The sequence below is a fragment of the Lactuca virosa genome, chromosome 8 (assembly GCF_052849685.1).
Source record: "Lactuca virosa cultivar CGN04683 chromosome 8, Lactuca_virosa_CGN04683_v6, whole genome shotgun sequence".
In the NCBI taxonomy this organism is placed as follows: Eukaryota; Viridiplantae; Streptophyta; class Magnoliopsida; order Asterales; family Asteraceae; genus Lactuca; species Lactuca virosa.
In genome coordinates this window covers 319,579,128-319,600,798 of record NC_136433.1, presented here as the reverse complement: position 1 = coordinate 319,600,798, position 21,671 = coordinate 319,579,128, and the positions used below count along the sequence as shown (strand labels likewise).

Sequence of the window (21,671 nt, the reverse complement as noted above, 5' to 3'; positions counted from 1 at the left end):
AAATTCAAACTAACTAAACCTTTTTGTCTTATATATGTCGAATGATAACAACAACTCTAATCCTCCTCCTCCTCCTCCACCTCCATCAAACTCAAAATTCTCTCTCTTTTCGATTATATCTAAGGAGAAACTGACCAGTTAGAACTATGTGGACTAGTTTCATACCTTGAGGATTACCCTAATATAAGATGGAAAGAGTATGTACTCGATCAAGATCTCCCTTATGTGGATGATGAGTCTACTGAAGCAGAAATGGCAGCTTGTCACAAGCATGATGATCAATCTATTAAAGTTGCTTGCATAATGTTGGCGACCATGTCTTCTAAGCTCTAAAAGAGCTTTGAGAACCGTGAGGTGTACGAAATTAATGAGCATCTCAAGAAAATGTTCCAAGAGCAAGCTCGGCAAGAAAGATTCGAGATTGTGAATTCTATGATGGCATGCAAACATCAAGATGGGAATTCTATATTTTTGTGTGCATGTTCAGAAAATGAAGTCGTATATTGATAGACTACGGAACTTGGGTATCATTAGTTCATCATGAAGTAAAATATAAACAATCTCAATAAGACTCTCATGGAGTTACATGGCATGGTGAAAACTATAGAGGCTAGTTTGCGTAAAGCAAAAAGCTGCAACCCCACTTCTAATATGTTGGCCATTGGACATGATGGTGCTGACAAGAAGAAGAAATTTTCTCACAAAAAGTGTAAGACCAAGGTTGGACCTTCCAATCAAGGTCTTAAGAGAAAAGATGACTCTGAGATAGCTCCTAACACTAACCCAAAGGAGGCCATTTGCTTTTATTGCCAAGATAAGGGTCACTGGAGACGTAGTTGGCAAAAGTACCTTGAAGACATGAAGAAGAAAAAAGCCAAGGGTATTGGCACGTTAGGCATTTTTATGATTGAACTTCATAGTATGTCAACTTCCAAGTATTAGCTTCTTGATATGGAATATGGTACTTACATTTACTCGGATTTGTAGTGACCAAAGGAAAGTAGAAGACTAAAGCATGGGGAGTTGAACCTGATCATGGGGAACATATGAACTTCACCTATTTCAAGGATCAAGGAATACAAGCTTGTGTTGAATAATTATGTGTCTTTTAGTTTATTTAATTGTTGCTACTCACTAAATATGACATAAAACATTATTTATTTCATGCATTGTACAGGCATGGATTTTATTTTGCTTTTCATAATGATAATGGTGATATTTTGGTTTACAAAAGTGGTGTATTTATTTTCAAAGCTAGTCCTTTTATGGTGTTTATTAAAGTGATGTTTGTGTAGCCAATACTAATAATCTACTATTAAATGTTGGTTCTTCTAAATCTAATGTGTTTAATAAACCGTGTTTGTGGCATTGTCATCTTCATGTGAAAAAGAAATGCATAATTCCTAATCCTTCCTAAAGAGGGAGTTAATATCCAAAAATATTTTTTGGAGTCTCATAGATCTTGAAGAAACTCAAGAGTCAAACGAAGAAGGACCAATATTTGAAACTAGCACTCAACCCGAGGTTAATCAACCTGTTGAGTTAACTGGCATAATTCCTACTCCTTCGCTTCATAGATCTAATAGGGTTTGTTTTCCTCTTGAGTTTTATGGATTCCATATTGAAACTATAGGAGAAATACTGATCAACGATCGTACATGGGCCATCTAACTACATGGAAGCAAAGGCATGCACCGAAGCTGCTAAACGGAAGGAGAGCATGGAAAGTGAAATTCAATCAATGTATAACAACCAAGTTTGGAATTTAGTTGATCCATTGTCTTCCATTAAAACCGTTGGGTGCAAGTGGATCTTCAAGAAGAAGGTCAATATGGATGGGAACATGCACGCTTTTAAATCAAGGTTGGTTATGGAGGCCTATACTTAGACTCAAGGTATTGACTATGCGGAAACCTTCCCACTAGTAGCCAAGATTAAATTTATTATAATATCACTTGCCATAATTGCTTTCTATGACTATGAAGTATAACAAATGGATGTGAAGACTGCTTTCCTTAATGGGAAATTGACAAAGGACATCTATATGGCATAGCCCAAATGCTTCATTGATCCAAAACATCTTAATAGAGCATGCAAGCTTGAGAGAACAATTTATGGACTCAAACAAGCATCACGAAGATGGAATCTTTTTTTCCTGAAAAGGTCAAGAAAGTTGGATTTTCTAAGTGATGATGAGTCTTGCATATATGTCAAAGCCTGTGGGAGTAATGTGGTCTTCCTAGTATTGTATATTAATGACATACTTATTATAGGAAACAACATTCCAATGTTGAAAAGTGTGAAGACTTGGATTAGAAAGTGTTTAGCTATGATGGATCTAGGGGAGGCTGTCACACCCCAAAACCGGAACGGCGAAAACTTTCTGGGGTGGAGGACGTCATGTTTAGTATCACAAGACATGCATCATAGTAAGCAAAGTAATAAGCAACCATTTCATTAGAAAGAAAGTGTTTACAAGGTATGTGATTCACATAATATAGAATACATAGCAAATAACAAAAAGACATGAAGCTATACTGCTCCATCTTCTGAATCCCAGTGCGCGAACCTGTCTACTGGTCTCCTGAGAATACAAGTTATTTTGAAAGCGTAGATCAACATTTAAGCTGGTGAGTTCATAAGATTTTAGTGATGTAGTAAGTAGTAAGAAAGTTTGTAGAAAGTTGTAGTAAGTTGTAGTAAGTTCTTGTTTACAAAAGTTTTCTCGTTCCTCCAGAAATTCCTATATTTCCTGCTTTGATGAAAGATAAGTAAAAATGACTCTACACTCCTTTCTATGAGTATTAAATGGATACAAGTTATATAAAACTCAGAGTAAACAAACAATCGGTTGTGTGTATCTGTCCTAAGCCCACAACCAAACAAGGAATAGGAAATGAGGCGGAAGACACACATCCCATTGTTTGTTAGATCATTGTTGTATATAACCCCTGCGTATTCACTCGGTGCTCACGGAGTTAACTGTAATAGTTCCTTTATATTTGATGAAAAGATCCTTTAAGAAAACGCTTATTTCTTATAATAAAATGATAACCACAGTAGTTCCTTCTATAATCACTTAGTTTATACTAGTTATATATAATCTAATATCGAACAGATAGTAAATTGTGTGAATCTGCCCTAAACCCACAACCAAACAAGGAATAGGGAATGAGGCGGAAGGCACACATCCAACTACCTATCGGATATTAATTATATATAATCCTGGTGTATAAACTAAGGCATTATAGAATTAACCACCTAAGGTCCTTTAAGTTTTACGGGTTTAATAAAATGGATTAAACCTTTTACTGGTTAAGTTTCTAGTTTTGTATTCCAAAAGTTCTTCATTTGAAAAGTATGTTTTGTACTAGAAAACAGTGCATTGAATTAGTGTCCTATGACCTGACCCATACATGGTACCCCTTATGATTACTTGGTGTATACGGAACAGATATATAGCTAAGCACGGATAGATAGTAGGGTCGGTGTATCTGCTCTAAGCCCACAACCAAACAAGGAACAGGAAATGAAGCGGAAAGCACACATCCTACTACCCGTCGGACCCGATTAATATATATCCCTGAATGCATACACTAAGGAATCATTAAGTTAGCATTATAGATCCCTTTCTACTGAATGTACTAGACTCGATTGTTCTGTGTGTCGTTTGTAAAATGTAAGTTTTCCCTAGTTTATAACTATCTTGACTCGAAAATAGTTTGTATTAGCTTTCAAGTGGAACTGTCACTTACTGAAAGTAATGGGAATTTATAAGTACGCAGTTGTCTTTTGAATTGACATCCTGTAGTGCTAATTACCTTAAAACATGTTTGTTTTAGTAAGGTCATAATGTGAAGGCTAGTACCCATACTATACACTCTCCCTGTCAAGAGATTTTGGGAACCAAACGCGACTGCAGCAAACAATTGCTAGCCATGTAATTCACATTAAAGTTATATGATCATGTATACCCAATTTAACTATCACCTTTTGTTAAGAACAAAGAGTTAGTGATTCATTGGTATAATTAGATCCTGTAGTGTTCTCATGCTTTAGCATCTTAGTATGTTCGTTCTATTTATAGTGTATAGTGTGTCTCTCTGATGTATTGTATCTACCTCCTTGTTTCTCTTTATGTTATCGTGTATTGTATCTACCTCCCTGTTTCTCTTTATGTTATCGTGTATTGTATCTACCTCCCTGTTTCTCTTTATGTTATCGTGTATTGTATCTAGTATGAACTGAACCTCTAAACTATACCCATTATAGTTTACTAGTGTGTTACTTGAACTGTTATTGAAAAGACTCATTTTTCTACTAATTTATGTTGGTAATTTAAAAACTTAGTTTTGTTAAACTATAAAGTAACATAACTATAAAAGATTTTTTGAAATGTTTTGATCATTTGTAAAAGACACAAGCAACCTTTTGAAAGATGTTTATAACAAACAATTACACAATTATCATTGTGTTCAACTTGTATTCCCCCCCTTAAAAGCATTTAAAACAGTTTAAAAGATTAATTACGGGGTATGAACTCACCTTATGTGGGTGATTCAAACGAATATGCGCGTAAGGATGAGAAATTCCACAAATGAAGTCCCAAGACACAAACGAGTCCTAAATGACATATATGGCATGAATATAGTGTTTACAAGCAATTATATGAAGAGAAACACCCCTAGGGACTAGGAAACACTTGGACCAAGTGTTAGAATCACATGTGATTCATCTAAGGGATGTTTAAGGCCAAAGAATGGTGTTTACGGCCATAGGTTTACGGCCATGGAGTTTACGGCCGTAAACTCATGGTAAAAAGGTGCATAAGAGGGTGCTTGAAGGCTTGGGAAGCTTGAGGGACCATTGCTCTACACAAGGATGAGAAAAACCAACTTTATGGAAGGTGTTCAGGTGTTTACGGCCACACCATAAAGTGTATGGCCGTAAACTCACCAAATGGTCATATTTTGGTTCTTAAAGCATTGAGGAAGGGTTCTAGGTTCATGTACAAGCCTTAGGAAGAGTTTAAGGTCCAAATGCACAACAAACTAGGGTTTACGGCCAAGGGAGTTGCTCTTGGCCGTAAACACCTCATGTTCTTGGGAAAACTTGTTTTCAAGGTGCTAAGCATGAGTCTTAACTAGATAGTAAGTATAGGGAAAGAATAATCACCTTTGGGAGGCTTTATGGAATTCACGGCCACCAAGAACAAGTGTGTGTTCTTGGTGTTCTTGGTGAAAGATGAAGACCTAGACTCAAAGATGAAATCCATAGATGAAATCAATGGTGATTCAAGGATAAGAGAAGTATAAACACATAGATGGAAGGAATCACTTACATTTTGAGGGGTTTGAAGCAAGATCCTATGATACTTGAGAGAGTTTTCGAGTTCCAAGCCTTGGAAATGGAAAAAGTGAAGAAAATGGCACAAGCTTCATACTTATAGGCTGGAGTTTACGGCCACCGTCAGTTTACGACCGTAAACTCATGGGTCCTGGCCGTAAACTCCTCATTTGAGGGTTTATGGCTTGCTTGATGGTTTGGAACTTTAGTTGACCCATTCATACACTTAATCCTTAATCGTACTTGGTTAAAACTCCTTACAATGACCCTTAACAAGGCTATAAGCCATTAGAAATGAGTCTGACTTAAGGTTGATTGGCTTGACTTATAAGGCAAAAAAATTTGGGTTGTCACATCATCCCCCCGTTAGATGGAATTTCGTCCCGAAATTAGCTTTCTTAGCAGTATTACTGGGGTTGCGCTCCTCTGATTGGCAGAATACCCACTCGTAGACCTGGCACTTTGCCCTACTGTTAATGATAGGATTCATACTCGGTCCATCTATAATTATCTCGTGTATACAAGTCGTATATAATTAGGATTAGTTTGACGGTCGAATGTGCGACTCTGCCCCAGGTCCACAACCAAACAAGGAACAAGAGATAGGGCGGAAGCACACATACTAGATCTGCGTAACCATAATCATATACTACCCTCGCGTATACACTTAATAGTGATAGGTGGGCTGTATTCGTCCTTAGCCTCTATGCTTGAACTTGGTCTGCTGGACGAGTGGTATTTCGGAAAGGTCTGCGGACATATGACGGCAAGGCTTCGGAGGACAAAGTACTCTTCGCATGAGTACTTCGGGGTTTAGAATATGAAAGACAAAACTGAGTTTCAGGTCGAACTGTCGTTACGAATGACGAAGGTTTCGTGAACTTGACGGTCGAGGCGATAGAAACATATGAACTTAGTATGGTGAGGACCACGCCAACTCATGACGAAAGATAGTAACAGACTCTTTACTGAACAAAGTTTTTGGCCGATTTGAAAGAAATGTATGTTATACGATGATGTACTTCCTTAGTGTGCTCGAAAATGTACTCTTTGTTAATGTTCTAGTCGTTTTCTGTTTTCCTCTTGTTGTTAACACTTCTACGTATCGTACCGCGATGTACGCGTACATACCGCGAAAGTGCTTTGTTATCTAGAATCGATACTTAAACTACGATCCTCCTTGGTACCACTACGATAGCCTTGAATATACAAGTTATGAATAATTAAGATGAATTGGACGGTCGACTGAGTAACTCTGCCTCAAATCCACAACCAAACAAGGAACAGGAATTAAGGCGGAATCAATCACTCTAAGTCTGCAAAATCTTAGCTATGCACAACCCTAACGTACATATTAAGCCATCATAGCTTCTCAGAATGGATCTCTTAGTTCTCTTGAATACTGTGACTTATTTCCATAAGTAAGTTATTATAATTACTTTTAAGTGTTATCCCCAAGTTTTAATCTTATATAAATATAAATTAATTTTCAAAGCAATTACTATTTCGAAAACGTATCGCTGCTCGATGGCGACTCCGAGGTCGATTCTCCTGCGGTGAGCATCAGAATTTGTCCATCCGCTCCTGAGTTCTTTGTTATCGGGAAGTCCTCCTGGTAGTGTCCTATCTCACCACAGCCATAGCAGGCTTGGTTTTCTTCAACTCCAGGGACTTGGGAGATCAGTTAAGCCGGTGCCCTGCAGAAATGGACTGTGTGTCCCTTTCTGTGGCAGTTCAGGCACTGCATTTCCCAACATGCTCCAGTGTGGTGATAGTTGCACTTACCACACTTCGGGAGGGTTCCACCATATCTACTGGCAGGTGCTGGAGTAGCAGGTGTTGTGGCGGTGTACATAGTACTCGTTTGTTCCTCCTGCGGGGTGTCATGTGTTGTTAGCTTCTTCTTCCTCTTGTTCCCCGACTTCCGTTTATTGTCCTCTCCCCTTGATGGCTCGGGAACAGGGACTTCCACACCATAGCGGAATCCATGGTCGATGAGTCGCTGAGCCAGGCGTTTAGCAGTATCGAATGTGGCTGGGTTAGAAGACAGCACATCTCCTTGTATCGGGGCAGATAGACCCCAGATGTATCTTTCTATCTTCTTGCTCTCCGGGGTAACCATCCCGGGGCATAGAGCTACTAGGTCGCTGAACCGGTCAATGTAGGCTGCTATGTCTGAGCCGGCCATAGTGAGCTCCCACAGTTCTTGTTCCAGCTTTTGAACTTCGCCCAACGGGCAGTATTCTTCCAGCATTAACTCTGTTAGGTTTTCCCAACCTATTGAGTTAGCCACTGATAGGGTTAGTGACTTTACATGGCTGTTCCACCATGTCAGGGATCTGTCAGAGAAGGTGCAGGCAGCAAACTTCACTTTGCTCCCTTCAGGGCACGAACAGATTTCGAAGACCGAATCTGTTTTCTCAAACCATCGGATCAGAGCGATGACTCCACCATTTCCATCGAAGGAATTGGGTTTGCAGTTCATGAAGTCTTTATACGAACACTCCCATCGGTGTTCGTGAGTAACTCCAGGGTTGGTTAAGTGGGTACCGCTACCAGATTCGAGGGTACCACCTTCACCGAAGTGAGCTAGAGCAGTTGCCACTGCGGAGGATATCGCTGCTTGAAGATCAGGAGGATCGAATTGCGACGGTGGAGTTAGAGTTATCGGAGTAGCGCGTCTGTTTGATCTGCGAGGAGGCATCTTTGCTAAAAGAATACAAAGATGAGATGGAATAAGTCTAAAGCAATGGACACAAGCCAAAAGCTGAAAAGACAAGGTTTATCCTAGTTCTGGGTGTATCGGGTCCTGACTTCCACAGGGTTTTGGAAACAATTCATAAAAGAGTCTATACCTAATAAACTTTATGAATTTGAAATGGCTATCCTCGAATGAATATCTGTTGCCTGAATAACTGTTACCAGCTGCATGTAAGAAAATAATCCTAACATATAATGTGAGCAGTGTCTCCACTCGCTCATTAAGTTAACAAGATTATTATTTATTAGTGTGACGCATAAGACGTTTGGGTTACTTCGGTTGATCCTTCTTTGAAAGCTCCTCATGAACTTGCTCTCGTTTCCTCCTGACTCTTATGTTGTCTACTATAAGGAAGTGGTTACTTCTACCTGGGCTTGTCGTGCGAGAATGGAAGTGACTAAAGAATCTATGAGATTAAGTGAAACATTATGGGGTGATCCTTACAGAGTCCTCCTATAATTTCACAAGGTATACAAGTTGTATATATTTCAAGATTAAATAGACCTTCGAATAAGTGATCCTACTCCAAAACCACAACCAAACAAGGAACAGGTTGTGAAGCGTAGATTACAAATTCTATGTCTATAAAATCTCAATTATATATAACCTTGGGAGTACACATTGCAAGATTATAGACCTATCCGTAAGGGTCTTTTAAGTTATCACATAAGTTATTTGTATAGTGCCTAAAATACTCCTATAGTATTTTAATGTAATCTACTTGGTATCTTTTAAACTTGTTATCGCGTTATAGTATCATAGAATACTCCTATAGTATTCTAAATCTAATGTACTTGATCTAGTATTCTCTTGACTTAGTATTAGGTAAGTTTTAAGACCGTTGCAACACCACATCACTCCCAAACACATGTCGGTCACATCTCGAATGAATATAGTTGATCAGGCTATATTGATCCTAGCTATGATTACATAACTGTCCAGGTTTGACCATAGTGTTCAACCTTTAACTTCTTATGTTCTGTTCTTCTCGTGATACTTGTTCTAGTATGCATATATGTATAAGCAAGTATGTATACTTTTATAAGGTATCATTATATATTTAAAATATAATCTTATCCAGGGCACTTCGGCCCCATTGTATTTATAGTTGTATATCTTTTATCGGTTGATATACTTAGTTCACTATAAACAATGCTCTGATACCAATCTGTCGCACCCCAAAACCGGAATGACGGAAACGTTCTGGGGCGGAGGACGTCATGTTTAGTATCACAAGACATGCATCATAGTAAGCAAAGTAATAAACAACCATTTCATTAAAAAGAAAGTGTTTACAAGGTATGTGATTCACATAATATAGAATACATAGCAAATAACAAAAAGACATGAAGCTGTACGGATCCATCTTCTGAATCCCAGTGCGTGAACCTGTCTACTGGTCTCCTGAGAATACAAGTTATTTTGAAAGCGTAGATCAACATTTAAGCTGGTGAGTTCATAAGATTTTAGTGATGTAGTAAGTAGTAAGAAAGTTTGTAGAAAGTTGTAGTAAGTTGTAGTAAGTTCTTGTTTACAAAAGTTTTCCCGTTCCTCCAGAAAATCCTATATTTCCTGCTTTGATGAAAGATAAGTAAAAATGACTCTACACTCCTTTCTATGAGTATTAAATGGATACAAGTTATATAAAACTCAGAGTAAACAAACAATCGGTTGTGTGTATCTGCCCTAAGCCCACAACCAAACAAGGAACAGGAAATGAGGCGGAAGAAACACATCTCATTGTTTGTTAGATCATTGTTGTATATAACCCCTGCGTATTCACTCGGTGCTCACGGAGTTACCTGTAATAGTTCCTTTATATTTGATGAAAAGATCCTTTAAGAAAACCTTTATTTCTTGTAATAAAATTATAACCACAGTAGTTCCTTCTATAATCACTTAGTTTATACTAGTTATATATAATCTAATATCGAACAGATAGTTAATTGTGTGAATCTGCCCTAAACCTACAACCAAACAAGGAACAGGGAATGAGGCGGAAGGCACACATCACACTACCTATCGGATTTTAATTATATATAACCCTGGTGTATAAACTAAGGTATTATAGAATTAACCACCAAAGGTCCTTTAAGTTTTACTGGTTTAATAAAATTGATAAAACCTTTTACTGGTTAAGTTTCTAGTTTTGTATTCCAAAAGTTCTTCATTTGAAAAGTATGCTTTGTACTAGAAAACAGTGCATTAGATTAGCATCCTATGACCTGACCCATACATGGTACCCCTTATGATTACTTGGTGTATACGGAAAATATATATAGCGAAGCTCGGATAGATAGTAGGCCGGGTGTATCTGCTCTAAGCCCACAACCAAACAAGGAACAGGAAATGAAGCGGAAAGCACACATCCTACTACCTGTCGGACCCGATTAATATATATCCCTGAATGCATACACTAAGGAATCATAAAGTTAGCATTATAGATCCCTTTCTACTGAATGTACTAGACTCGATTGTTCTGTGTGTCGTTTGTAAAATGTAAGTTTTCCCTAGTTTATAACTATCTTGGCTCGAAAATAGTTTGTATTAGCTTTCAAGTGGAACTGTCACTTACTAAATGTAATGGGAATTTATAAGTACGCAGTTGTCTTTCGAATTGACATCTTGTAGTACTAATTACCTTAAAACATGTTTGTTTTAGTAAGGTCATAATGTGAAGGCTAGTACCCATACTATACGCTCTCCTTGTCAAGAGATTCTGGGAACCAAACGCGACTGCAGCAAATAATTGCTAGCCGTGTAATTCACATTAAAGTTATATGATCATGTATACCCAATTTAACTATTACCTTTTGTTAAGAACAATGAGTTAGTGATTCATTGGTATAATTAGATCCTGTAGTGTTCTCATGCTTTAGCATCTTAGTATGTTCGTTCTATTTATAGTGTATAGTGTGTCTCTCTGATGTATTGTATCTACCTCCTTGTTTCTCTTTATGTTATCGTGTATTGTATCTACCTCCCTGTTTCTCTTTATGTTATCGTGTATTGTATCTACCTCCCTGTTTCTCTTTATGTTATCGTGTATTGTATCTAGTATGAACTGAACCTCTAAACTATACCCCTTATAGTTTACTAGTGTTTTACTTGAACTGTTATTGAAAAGACTCATTTTTCTACTAAGTTATGCTGGTACTTCAAAAACGGAGTTTTGTTCAATTATAAAGTAACATAACTATAAAAGAGTTTTTGAAATGTTTTGATCACTTATAAAAGACATAAGCAACCTTTTGAAAGATGTTTATTATGAACAATTACACAAATATCATTGTGTTCAACTTGTATCCCCCCCCCCCTTAAAAGCATTTAAAACAGTTTAAAAGATTGATTACGGGGTATGAACTCACCTTATGTGGGTGATTCAAACGAATATGTGCGTAAGGATGAGAAATTCCACGAATGAAGTCCCAAGACACAAACGAGTCCTAAATGACATCTATGGCATGAATATAGTGTTTACAAGCAATTATAGGAAGGGAAACACCCCTAGGGACAAGGAAACACTTGGACCAAGTGTTAGAATCACATGTGATTCATCTAGGGGATGTTTAAGGCCAAAGAATGGTGTTTACGAACATGGAGTTTATGGCCATAAACTCATGGTAAAAAGGTTCATAAGAGGGTGCTTGAAGGCTTGGGAAGCTTGATGGACCATTGCTCTACACAAGGATGAGAAAAACCAACTTTATGGAAGGTGTTGAGGTGTTTACGACCACACCATAAAGTGTATGGCCGGAAACTCACCAAATGGTCATATTTTGGTTCTTAAAACATTGTGGAAGCGTTCTAAGTTCATTTCCAAGCCTTAGGAAGAGTTTAAGGTCCAAATGCACAACAAACTAGGGTTTACGGCCAAGGGAGATGCTCTTGGCCGTAAACACCTCATGTTCTTGGGAAAACTTGTTTTCAAGGTGCTAAGCATGAGTCTTAACTAGATAGTAAGTATCGAGAAAGAATAATCACCTTTGGGAGGCTTTATGGAGTTCACGGCCACCAAGAACAAGTGTGTGTTTTTGGTGTTCTTGGTGAAAGATGAAGATCTAGACTCAAAGATGAAATCCATGGATAAAATCAATGGTGATTCATGGATAAGAGAAGTATAAACACATAGATGGAAGGAATCACTAACATTTTGAGGGTTTTGAAGCAAGATCCTATGATAATTGAGAGAGTTTTCGAGTTCCAAGCCTTGGAAATGGAAAAAGTGAAGAAAATGGCCCAAGCTTCATACTTATAGGTTGGAGTTTACGGCCACCATGAGTTTACGGCCGTAAACTCATGGGTCCTGGCCGTAAACTCCTCATTTGAGGGTTTGTGGCTTGCTTGATGGTTTGGAACTTTAGTTGACCCATTCATACACTTAATCCTTAAGTGTACTTGGTTAAAACTCCTTACAATGATCCTTAACAAGGCTATAAGTCATTAGAAATGAGTCTGACTTAAGGTTGATTGGCTTGACTTATAAGGCAAAAATTTTAGGGTTGTCACAGAGGCTGCTTATATATTGGGCATAAAGATATATATATATATATATATATATATATATATATATATACAGAGAGAGAGAGAGGGAGAGAGAGAGAGAGATATCAACGTTTAATTGGACTAAGACAAAGTACATACTTAAATAAAGTTCTAAAAAGATTCAGAATGGAAGATTCTAAGAAAGTCTATGTACCCATACAACATGGTATAAGATTGACTAAGGATCAATCGCTCAGTACTATTAAGGAACTAGAAAGAATGAGTCGACTCTCATATGCTTCTGCTATAGGATCAATCATATATGCCATGAAATGTACTAGACCTGATATCTTATACACTCTGAGCATGTTGAGTCGATATCAAGACAATAGTAAGTCAGATTCACATTGTGAATTTTGAACATTAATTTATATACAGTTCAATTTCACAATGTGAATAAATCCATTTGTTGATTTTACAAAACTAATTTACGAGTAATCAAAACGTTAAAAAATTATAAAATTACATGGAAATATATTTTGATTCATATGTAAATTTCACTAAATAAAGTTGTTAATGATCAAAGAGTTGAAATAGTAAGTCATATTCACATTGTGAATGTTTAAATTTAAATATTTATAGTTCAGATTCACGGTGTGTATCTGAACTGATCGAGGAGTTTTTTAAGCAATGTTGATGTTTATTAATAGATAACAAAAATTTGTGATTTTTGGTATAATTTGTTTTTTTTGGATAAAAATAAACTTAAATACTAAAAAAACATCAAAACGAAGTGAGTTTTTTTTTTGAATTTTTTTTTATATATCAACATGAATCTTTATGGAAGAGGATGAATAATCGTGATGGGTTTTTTGGTATAATTTGGTGTATATGTGTCCAATGTACAAGTGTACATCTATTCTCTTGGCTGTTGATCTTTATGATTTCCGATATCACGATTGGTTCCTTGGTTTCTTGTTAATAATGGTTCTCTATTCAATCCTACCGTATGTGTGTGTGTATATATATATATATATATATATATATATATATATATATAATATATATATATATATATATATATATATATATATGTTGTGACATGTCTTCGAGCTTAACGTCGTCTGAGGTGGTTTCGTCTGAGTTAAGCCTGAGAATCACTGTAAACAAAGAGTCGATATTAGTCGTCATTCAGGAGGGGGTCCCGGAAGGAGACTCCTACAGTCTAGTCAGTAATTAGATGAGAGAATTAGGCTTTTGCTTGAGGTAGAGAAATAGGTGATCCCTTCTTTCGGGGATTAAGGATCTCTTTTATACATGTCATCAGGGGAGCATGTCCCTGACAGTTCCTTTTGTCTTGCTGGACCAACGATACATGTAGACGTCCTATTGGTGAATCGTGCACCACTAGTAGTTATCTGCTATTGGTGCAGAACCACCAAAGGGTAGCATTCTGAACGCTACACTTGTCGCTCCGGCAAGTGTTTTTTTTACTCTTTTGGCTCGTTATGGACAGGAGCCTCTCGTTTTGAGTTGGACCGTGGCGCTAGAGCGTTGGGATCTAAGTGCTAGGCCGCGGGGACGAGGTCCCGGGCCTATAACTTATACGAGGCAACGACCGTTAACTAGCTCGTCCTTTAGATAACTGCTCTATTATCTTTGACGTATTCTTGGAGCGATACGTTAATAAGTCCCCTAGGTTAGTAGACTTCTGAATTGGGATAAAGTAGCTGAGTTGTTGTAGTCTAGATCAGGACATGAATTTTACGAGGATGGCTCTAGTGTCCGTTGGTGCGATAGAGTCGTTCTGCACAAACGATTTTTTTGGGATGACCGCTCAATTCTCCCGCTTTGTATTTAAAATTCCCCTTTATTATGGGTGGTTTTTTTTCTTTGTATCTCCTACGCTTCAACTGTATCAATCGTCTTCTATGTTATTCTTTTCCTTCCTTTTTGTTCGAGCTCTACAATGACATCCATTCGATCTGGGAGCAACCCAACATCGGAAGAGTTCGAGTCTCTTCAGTTCTAGTTTAGGTTTATGCCTAAACACGGAGTGCAATTTCCGAAGAAAGGGCCTATCTTCTATTAGCCGCAGACAAGGAAAGTTGGAGTCCCTGTGTCTATTTTTGAAGCGGGGCTTCGACTGCCAATATCAGATTTCATTGACGAGGTTATGTGTGATTATGGCTTCTATGTGGACGACCTCACTCCTAATGTTGTTAATACGATTGTTGGGTTCAAGTTCGCTTATCGAGCCTTGGGTGTACTTCCTCAACTCCGGGCCTTCCAGTTTTTCTTTAACTAGTCCACCTAATCTGGCGTACATACGTTTTCTCAAGAACGCAATACACACACGTTTATTGTTAACCAGAGGGCTCCTCGAAAGAACTGGTAGGATCGGTGGTTGTGGATTAACAACGACCACATTGGTCCTGGCTATCCTCATGTGACAATCTCTTCGGATGGGGCACCTCAGATGTTGGGCACTAGTTTCTCTGTGGTTTAAGCGTTGAAGGGGATCTACTTCAACGGGAAAGACTGGTAGGACTGCATCCTAGCGGCGATAGGAGTGAGTGCTGCTTGGCGAGCTCGAGGGATGATGCCTTAATTTTACTTGGAGAAAGACGGAAAGTGCCATTTCCCTACCCCCCCTTCTTTTTTCGCTTTGAGAAGCTTCCTTGGGGAGGAAGTTGGTAATTTAATGATTGCTGTTTCGTTTGGAGGTGCTGATAGGGTTTTGTCCTTCGAGAGGGTGTTGCATGGGAAGTTTAAGGGTGACCTTCAGTATCACGAAGTTCCTTTGGTGGAGGTTTTCTCACCACCCACTGGCACTACTCATGCGCTTTTTCTGAACGATCCTCCCATAGATGCACATGAACGGCCTTGCGCTCAAGCCGATTCCGGACCGTTGGGTATAGGTGTGGAAGGTGATTCCTGTGGCAATTCTTCATTTTGTTTTCCAAAGAGTGGACGGTGAAAGATGGGTCTGATGACGGTAATCGGACCACCGTTAAGCGGCGCACAACTTAGGCGGCTTCCCCACTCATGGGTGATGTTGGGGCCAGCATGATTGGTGGTCGATTGCGCAAGAAACATAACATTGATTTCCTGCATGGAGGTTCACCTGATGTGATCGAAATTCTCGATGATTACACTTCACATTAGTTGGAGAAGGTAAGCCAAGAAACGATTGCACCACATCAACGATCGGAAGAGGGAACAAGGTATGCAATCGATTCAGGTGATGGTGATATTGGAAAGAAGCCTACGACTGGTTCTAAAGTTGCCTCCAGCTCCAGCTCTGTTCCACCTCCTGGAAGTGCCATATATGGCATCGTGTCTACATAACTGGGAAGTGATGATGTGTATCGCCTGGAGTGGAATCTCATTCATGGATCTCTTCTAATGCAACCTTCCAGCGCCCATGAATGGTGTGATCATGTGTTTCCTCCGGTCACTTTTGGAGTCAGTGGAACTCCTTTCTCATTCCCATATGGTGACTGATCTCCAATATGATGTAACGTAGGTTGCTCTGTATTTGGTGGCGGCAACCATTCGCTTTCGCTACTTGGGTGCCGAGTTGGTGGAGTTGGCCGCCATCAAGACTGAGCGCGATGAGCTTAGTGAGAAGGTGTGGATCCTTGAGGATGAGAAACACAAGTTTGAGGAGCATTATGTTGTTCTAGCTAGAGATAAGTTTGTTTTTGAAGACGAAGTAACTAGCTTCGATGGGGAGGTGGAACGTTTTTCGCAGCAAGTGCGAGATCTAGTGGCAGAGAAGGAAGCACTGGAAGCGAGTGTGAGACAACAAGGCGAGAAGCTGGCAGTCGAAGTGTCGACGAAGAGAGCATTGGAAGAAAATTTGGCCTGGATCCTTCAATAGGGGTGGTTCATGTAGTTGACCGGGTCATTGAGAGTGAAGAATTTTCACCTGGGGTTTAGCGCCTGAAGGCGGCATGCGTGGCCGCTGGTATTGAGAGTGGTAAGCAGGCGGTGTGGAAGCAGTTGGCTATTGGCAATTTTAATCCGGTGAAGACGAGTGCTTCGGCGCAGTCAGCACAGGCGATGCATGATGTCATTAAGGCGTTATTAGAGATAGATTTCGCCTCGGATCTCCGCCTTGATGAGTTAGACTTGGCAGGCTCCGTCAACTTTGTTTGGATCCTCCGGTGGAGGAATGTTCTTCGATGGGCTATTCAGGGGACGTCAGACCCTCTTCTGCTCCTCCTGGAAATTAACTCTTCTTTTTCCCTAAATCAATTTTTCTTTCGTTACTAGCTTGTCTTTGGCCCTGTGTGGTCTTCATGTATGTTTGGGGGATGTCCAATGGACAATATATATTTATCTTTTGGTTTTATGGCATTATGCTTTTGTTCAAAAATTGGTTTGCCTCAGTTTCCTGTGGTTTATGTTGGCCACCGGTGTGTGTGTGTGTGTGTGTGTGTGTGTTCACTTCTTTTCTTAATTAAGTAATCTTTCCCATGGTTTATGTTGGCCTTGGGTCTTGTTTGGGCCGATAATTGAGCCATCTGCTCGATCTACGACACCATAGCACTTATTTGTCTAAGTCCCCTTGAGTCTATCCCTGGGACTCGCGTTGGGAACTTGGGACATGCCCCCTTTTCGAGTCGTGGGCCTGTTTTTCTAGGCCAAATCGTTTTAGTTAGCTTTTGGATGTAAGATTTGGCTAACTCATCATATTGGGGTATCAGTTTTTGCTAAAGTTTATTGATTACCATGTTAGGAATTTGCTCTAAGTCCTGGGCCTTAGAGAGTTGCACTCCGGCCATAATCATCTAAGTCAAGTCGAGATCGTCACCTCGAGGCTTTTAGGGCTTAGGTATTGTTTGTTTTAAGGGAAAGGTTATGAGCCTTTGAAACCTTTATTCATGTCATGGTCGAGGCTTGTGGCCTTTCGGGATGAATTGATATGTTTAGGAAAAGGTTGTGAACCTTTGACGCCTATGGTTGCATTCTCACAATGGTTTGGCTCAAATGATGTGGATGATCAATCCTTGTTACCATTTGGTAAAGGTGCACAACCTCTTATGATATCAAGCTTGAATTGTGAAAAACGTTATAATATTTTTTATAGTGGTCAATTTGCATCACTTTATTGATAACATGTGTAGAAGTGGCACAAGTTATGCGTGTTCTAGGTGCGAGGGATCGGTCTCCCATTCTGTGCTTCCATGACATAGGCTCCATTATGGTGTTCCTCTATAACTTTTTACAGTCCTTCCCAAACGACGCTCAGCTTGCCTTGGGGCTGTGCGTGGCTGGACTCGTTCTTGCGCAATACTTATTCCCCCACCTTGAAGTTTTTTACACCGGTTGTAGTAATTTTCGGTGCAGACTTTGTAGGCCGCTTGGCAGAGTTGGCCAGCTTCATGCTTTTTGTCACAACCAGGAATTCTGATACCTTGTAAAACCCTTAACAAAGATAACATTGTAGTTAAAGCTTGGAAAACATGTATTATGCTTGTTCAATGATCACAAAAATTCCATCAAATACTCTACACAAACATTCAACTAGTCAACAAAGGATGGAAACCTTAAAAATCCCGGTTCAAGTCCATTTTGGACTAGGATTTTCTTATTGGGCCTAATGGACCCATAAGCTTCCAATTTGACTATTTTGGGCTTAGAACTCTTATATGGGCTCTAATTGGACCCACTTTCTTTTATTTTAACATATTGGGCCATAATAGGCCTAGAATGAAATAAAATACTCTTATTGGGCCATAACAAATTTAATTAGCCCTAAAGGGCCATAAAACTCATACTTTGATGTATATTGGGCCCATATCTTGGACTTAAGCACTCAAGGCCCAAACCCTCTCCTCTCTTCTATCTCTCTCTCGACCCAAGTAAAAAAAAGGGAAATTAGAGGATTAAGGAGGATTAGCCACCTCCTTATTACCTTTGGGGTATCCATGCAAATCCCATATTTCCATGCATGTCAACTCAATTATCTCTCTTTTCCCTCTCCTTTCTATCCTCGGCCGAAGACACACACCCACACACACATTACATCCATCTCTCTAAAACAAACTCTCTCAAGAACACACCACCACTTCTTCACTTCTCCTTCAAAATTTTCGAGATTAAGAGCTTTTCAAGGAGGTTATTCCACAAAAATCATCATCTTAGGTAAGTTGATGCTTGGATCCATGATCTAGATTCCTTGTTTTATCAAAAATCTCTTCTTAACTCATATAAACTCATGATCATCATCCTAGAAACCTCTAAGATCGAGATCCACCCAAGAAGGCTTGCTAGGACCAAAATTTCTTCATTTCTTCCTTCAAAATCGAAAACAACAAGAAAAGGTGAGTTCATACCCCTCTATTTTCGGTTTTCACAAGTTTTATGGGGGAGAATACAAGTAAAATGTGTAGATCTATGTGTATGTGTATGTTATGTATGATTTCATGTATGTATGTGTGATTTTATGTGTTTATGTTGTAAATATGTAACAAAAAGGGAAGAAATCTCGAGATCTATGGCACAAAAGAGGAAATAAACATGATCTAATATACTTTTTTTTGAACAAGTCAAGAAAAGTTTCTAGCTTAAGTCATAATAAACAAAATGCAACATAAAACTCATTTTTGGGCTAAATTTGTCAAACAATTAAAAGTTGAGTTGAAAGTTGTCATTCATGGACTAAAAGAGTCAAAACAGTAAAAATAAATGTTTTTATGAATATCATACTCTTAAAAGGGCTAGAAATGTAATTTGTAGCTTAATGGGCCAATTTTTGGGCTTTTCGGCCCATTGAGCCAAAAATTGCGAAAAATATAATTTTCAAGGGATTGAAATGATAAACTTCTCAAAACAAGGGTAAAAGGGTAAACAAAACCAATTCAGGGGTTAAAATGATTTTTTTCCAAATAAGGATAAAAAATGTAAACTTTTTGGATTTTGGGCCAAAATAGTAAAAGTTGCGAAAAGTGTGGACTTTAACTGAGGAACTCTTTACTGGAGGGGCTGAAACTGCCAAAGAGTAAATTTTGAACTAAAAACATCACTTAAGCAAGTATATGGGTCAAAAATGTAAAGAAAATGGTTTAAGGGCCTAAAATGTCTTTTTTTAAAATAAGGGACTAAATTGTCATTTTTATTAAAGAAGGGCTGAAAAGGGTCAAACTAATATTTTGAACCAATTATTTTATTATTAAGATATTTGAGTCAAAAATACCAAACTACAACTCATGAAAATAGAAAGATGAATATACGTAAAATTCCAAATATCGTTATAAACAACCAACCGGCCTCGTGCCGATACGAAATTAACAATCGTTCAATCAAACTTTCCAACAATTATACTATACCTAAAACAAGTAAATATTCAAATCCTTGGGCTTGAAAGTCTCAAATCATGCTTATTGGGCCTTCGTGACCCATTAACATAACTTTTGAGCCCAACGATGAAAATAAACGTTTATTGGGCCTCCTGTGACCCAATTACATGTTTAAGGGACCCTCAATAGCCTTCAAGTGCTATTGGGCCTCAGTGGCCCATTAGCATTGCTAGTAAGGTCCAAACAAATCAAATGCGAAATGGGCCAACTCGTCCTTCGTATAACCAACAGCTTTAAATAACACACGTAATTAGCAGGACCTTCTAATCCTCTTCTCCTTGTTTGTTAGGCTTACCTTCAATTCAAGTAAACAAATACAGGTCGTTAATCAATAGTAATAAATTCCGTTTGGATTAAGTGAGTAATAACGGGCGACACCTCTAAGGGTCGTTCGTAGTCTGTAGTTATAATCAAAGTCTCCTGGAAGGAGAGCGAGAGTTTGTGTATAGATCTATACGGGGGTGACTCCCCCACACCTCAGCTGTTCGCTACAGTTAGACTCGGCCAGTCTATGGTGACAAAATCTTAAGATCAATTCTGGCATTCATTAGGATGCCATGACAGACGAACTAGTCATTATTATGCATGGTTATAACGACTCATGAAATTAAATAAATCCAATACTATCCGAGTAATCAAGGAAAAGTAATTAAAATCACTTGTGTGGCGGTATAACAATTTGAAACAATTATATTATGTTATCGGAAAACATCGGGTTTTTCGAGGAAATCAACACCACTCTCTTGTATTTTCAATAACTATAATGCAAAACTTCCCATTTATACACGTTTTGAAATCATTCATGCACCAACTTATGGATCTTCACACTTTGGTAAACACTTGTCTTTTCAGAAAATATCGGATTTTCTGGGTTTTATAAACTACACAAATCATTTTTATCACAACCCTCCTTATGAACTCACCAACATTTCATATGTTGACGTTTTCAAAATAACTTGTATTCTCAGGTAACAGGTAAGTTGAAGGGTAATATCAAGTATGTTAGGATGTTATGTTTTGAAAACACTCGAACAATTGATGCTATGGATATGTAATATTTAAACAATGTACTGGATGTGAACAATGTCAATCGTTATGTATTAATGCATGGTGAAGTTTATGTTGTGTTTCATGTATAATCATTGTGATGATATTCAATTTAAGTTACGCAAGCCCTCGGACGTTTCCGCCGTCTGGTTCGGGGGTGTGACAGGTTGGTATCAGAGTTCTGTTTATAGTGAACTAGCATATTTCACCACACATTGATATGAAATTATAAACCAAAGAGGGACAAAAACAACTCTGAACAAAACAAATAACACACAACGATAAAACATCTTTACTTGTGCGATATAGGAAAAAGAACATAATACCAAATCAAATAAGATGATACCGACATCTCGGTTGAGTCGGGACTGTTCCTAGTTGTATTAAGGGGATGGATGTAGCCTGATCAACTACATTTTTCTCCAAGGTACAACTATCACATGCCCCGGGGAAACCTCGATGGTTGGTAAACCTAAAAACATACCCCTTTGTTACCAAGAAAAGAACATCAACTCAATTTACGTAATAATTAAAACATCTTAGGAGTAATAATAGTTTATTCATATACCTCCTCTCAGTCACCATGGAAGGGGAGCACCAGGGCATTCAGTTTCATCAGGCCTTAGTGGCCCACGGAGTAATCGAGGACGAACCCGAGGGAG

General features: G+C 38.5%; 1 protein-coding gene across 1 annotated transcript; it reads left to right on the top strand.

Moving 5' to 3' along the window:
- Positions 1 to 576: 576 nt before the first annotated feature.
- Positions 577 to 942, top strand: LOC145131735 (uncharacterized). Its single transcript, XM_079066392.1, has one exon. It carries the CDS (start codon positions 577 to 579, stop codon positions 940 to 942), a length of 366 nt encoding a protein of 121 aa, XP_078922518.1.
- The last annotated feature ends 20,729 nt before the right edge of the window (positions 943 to 21,671 follow it).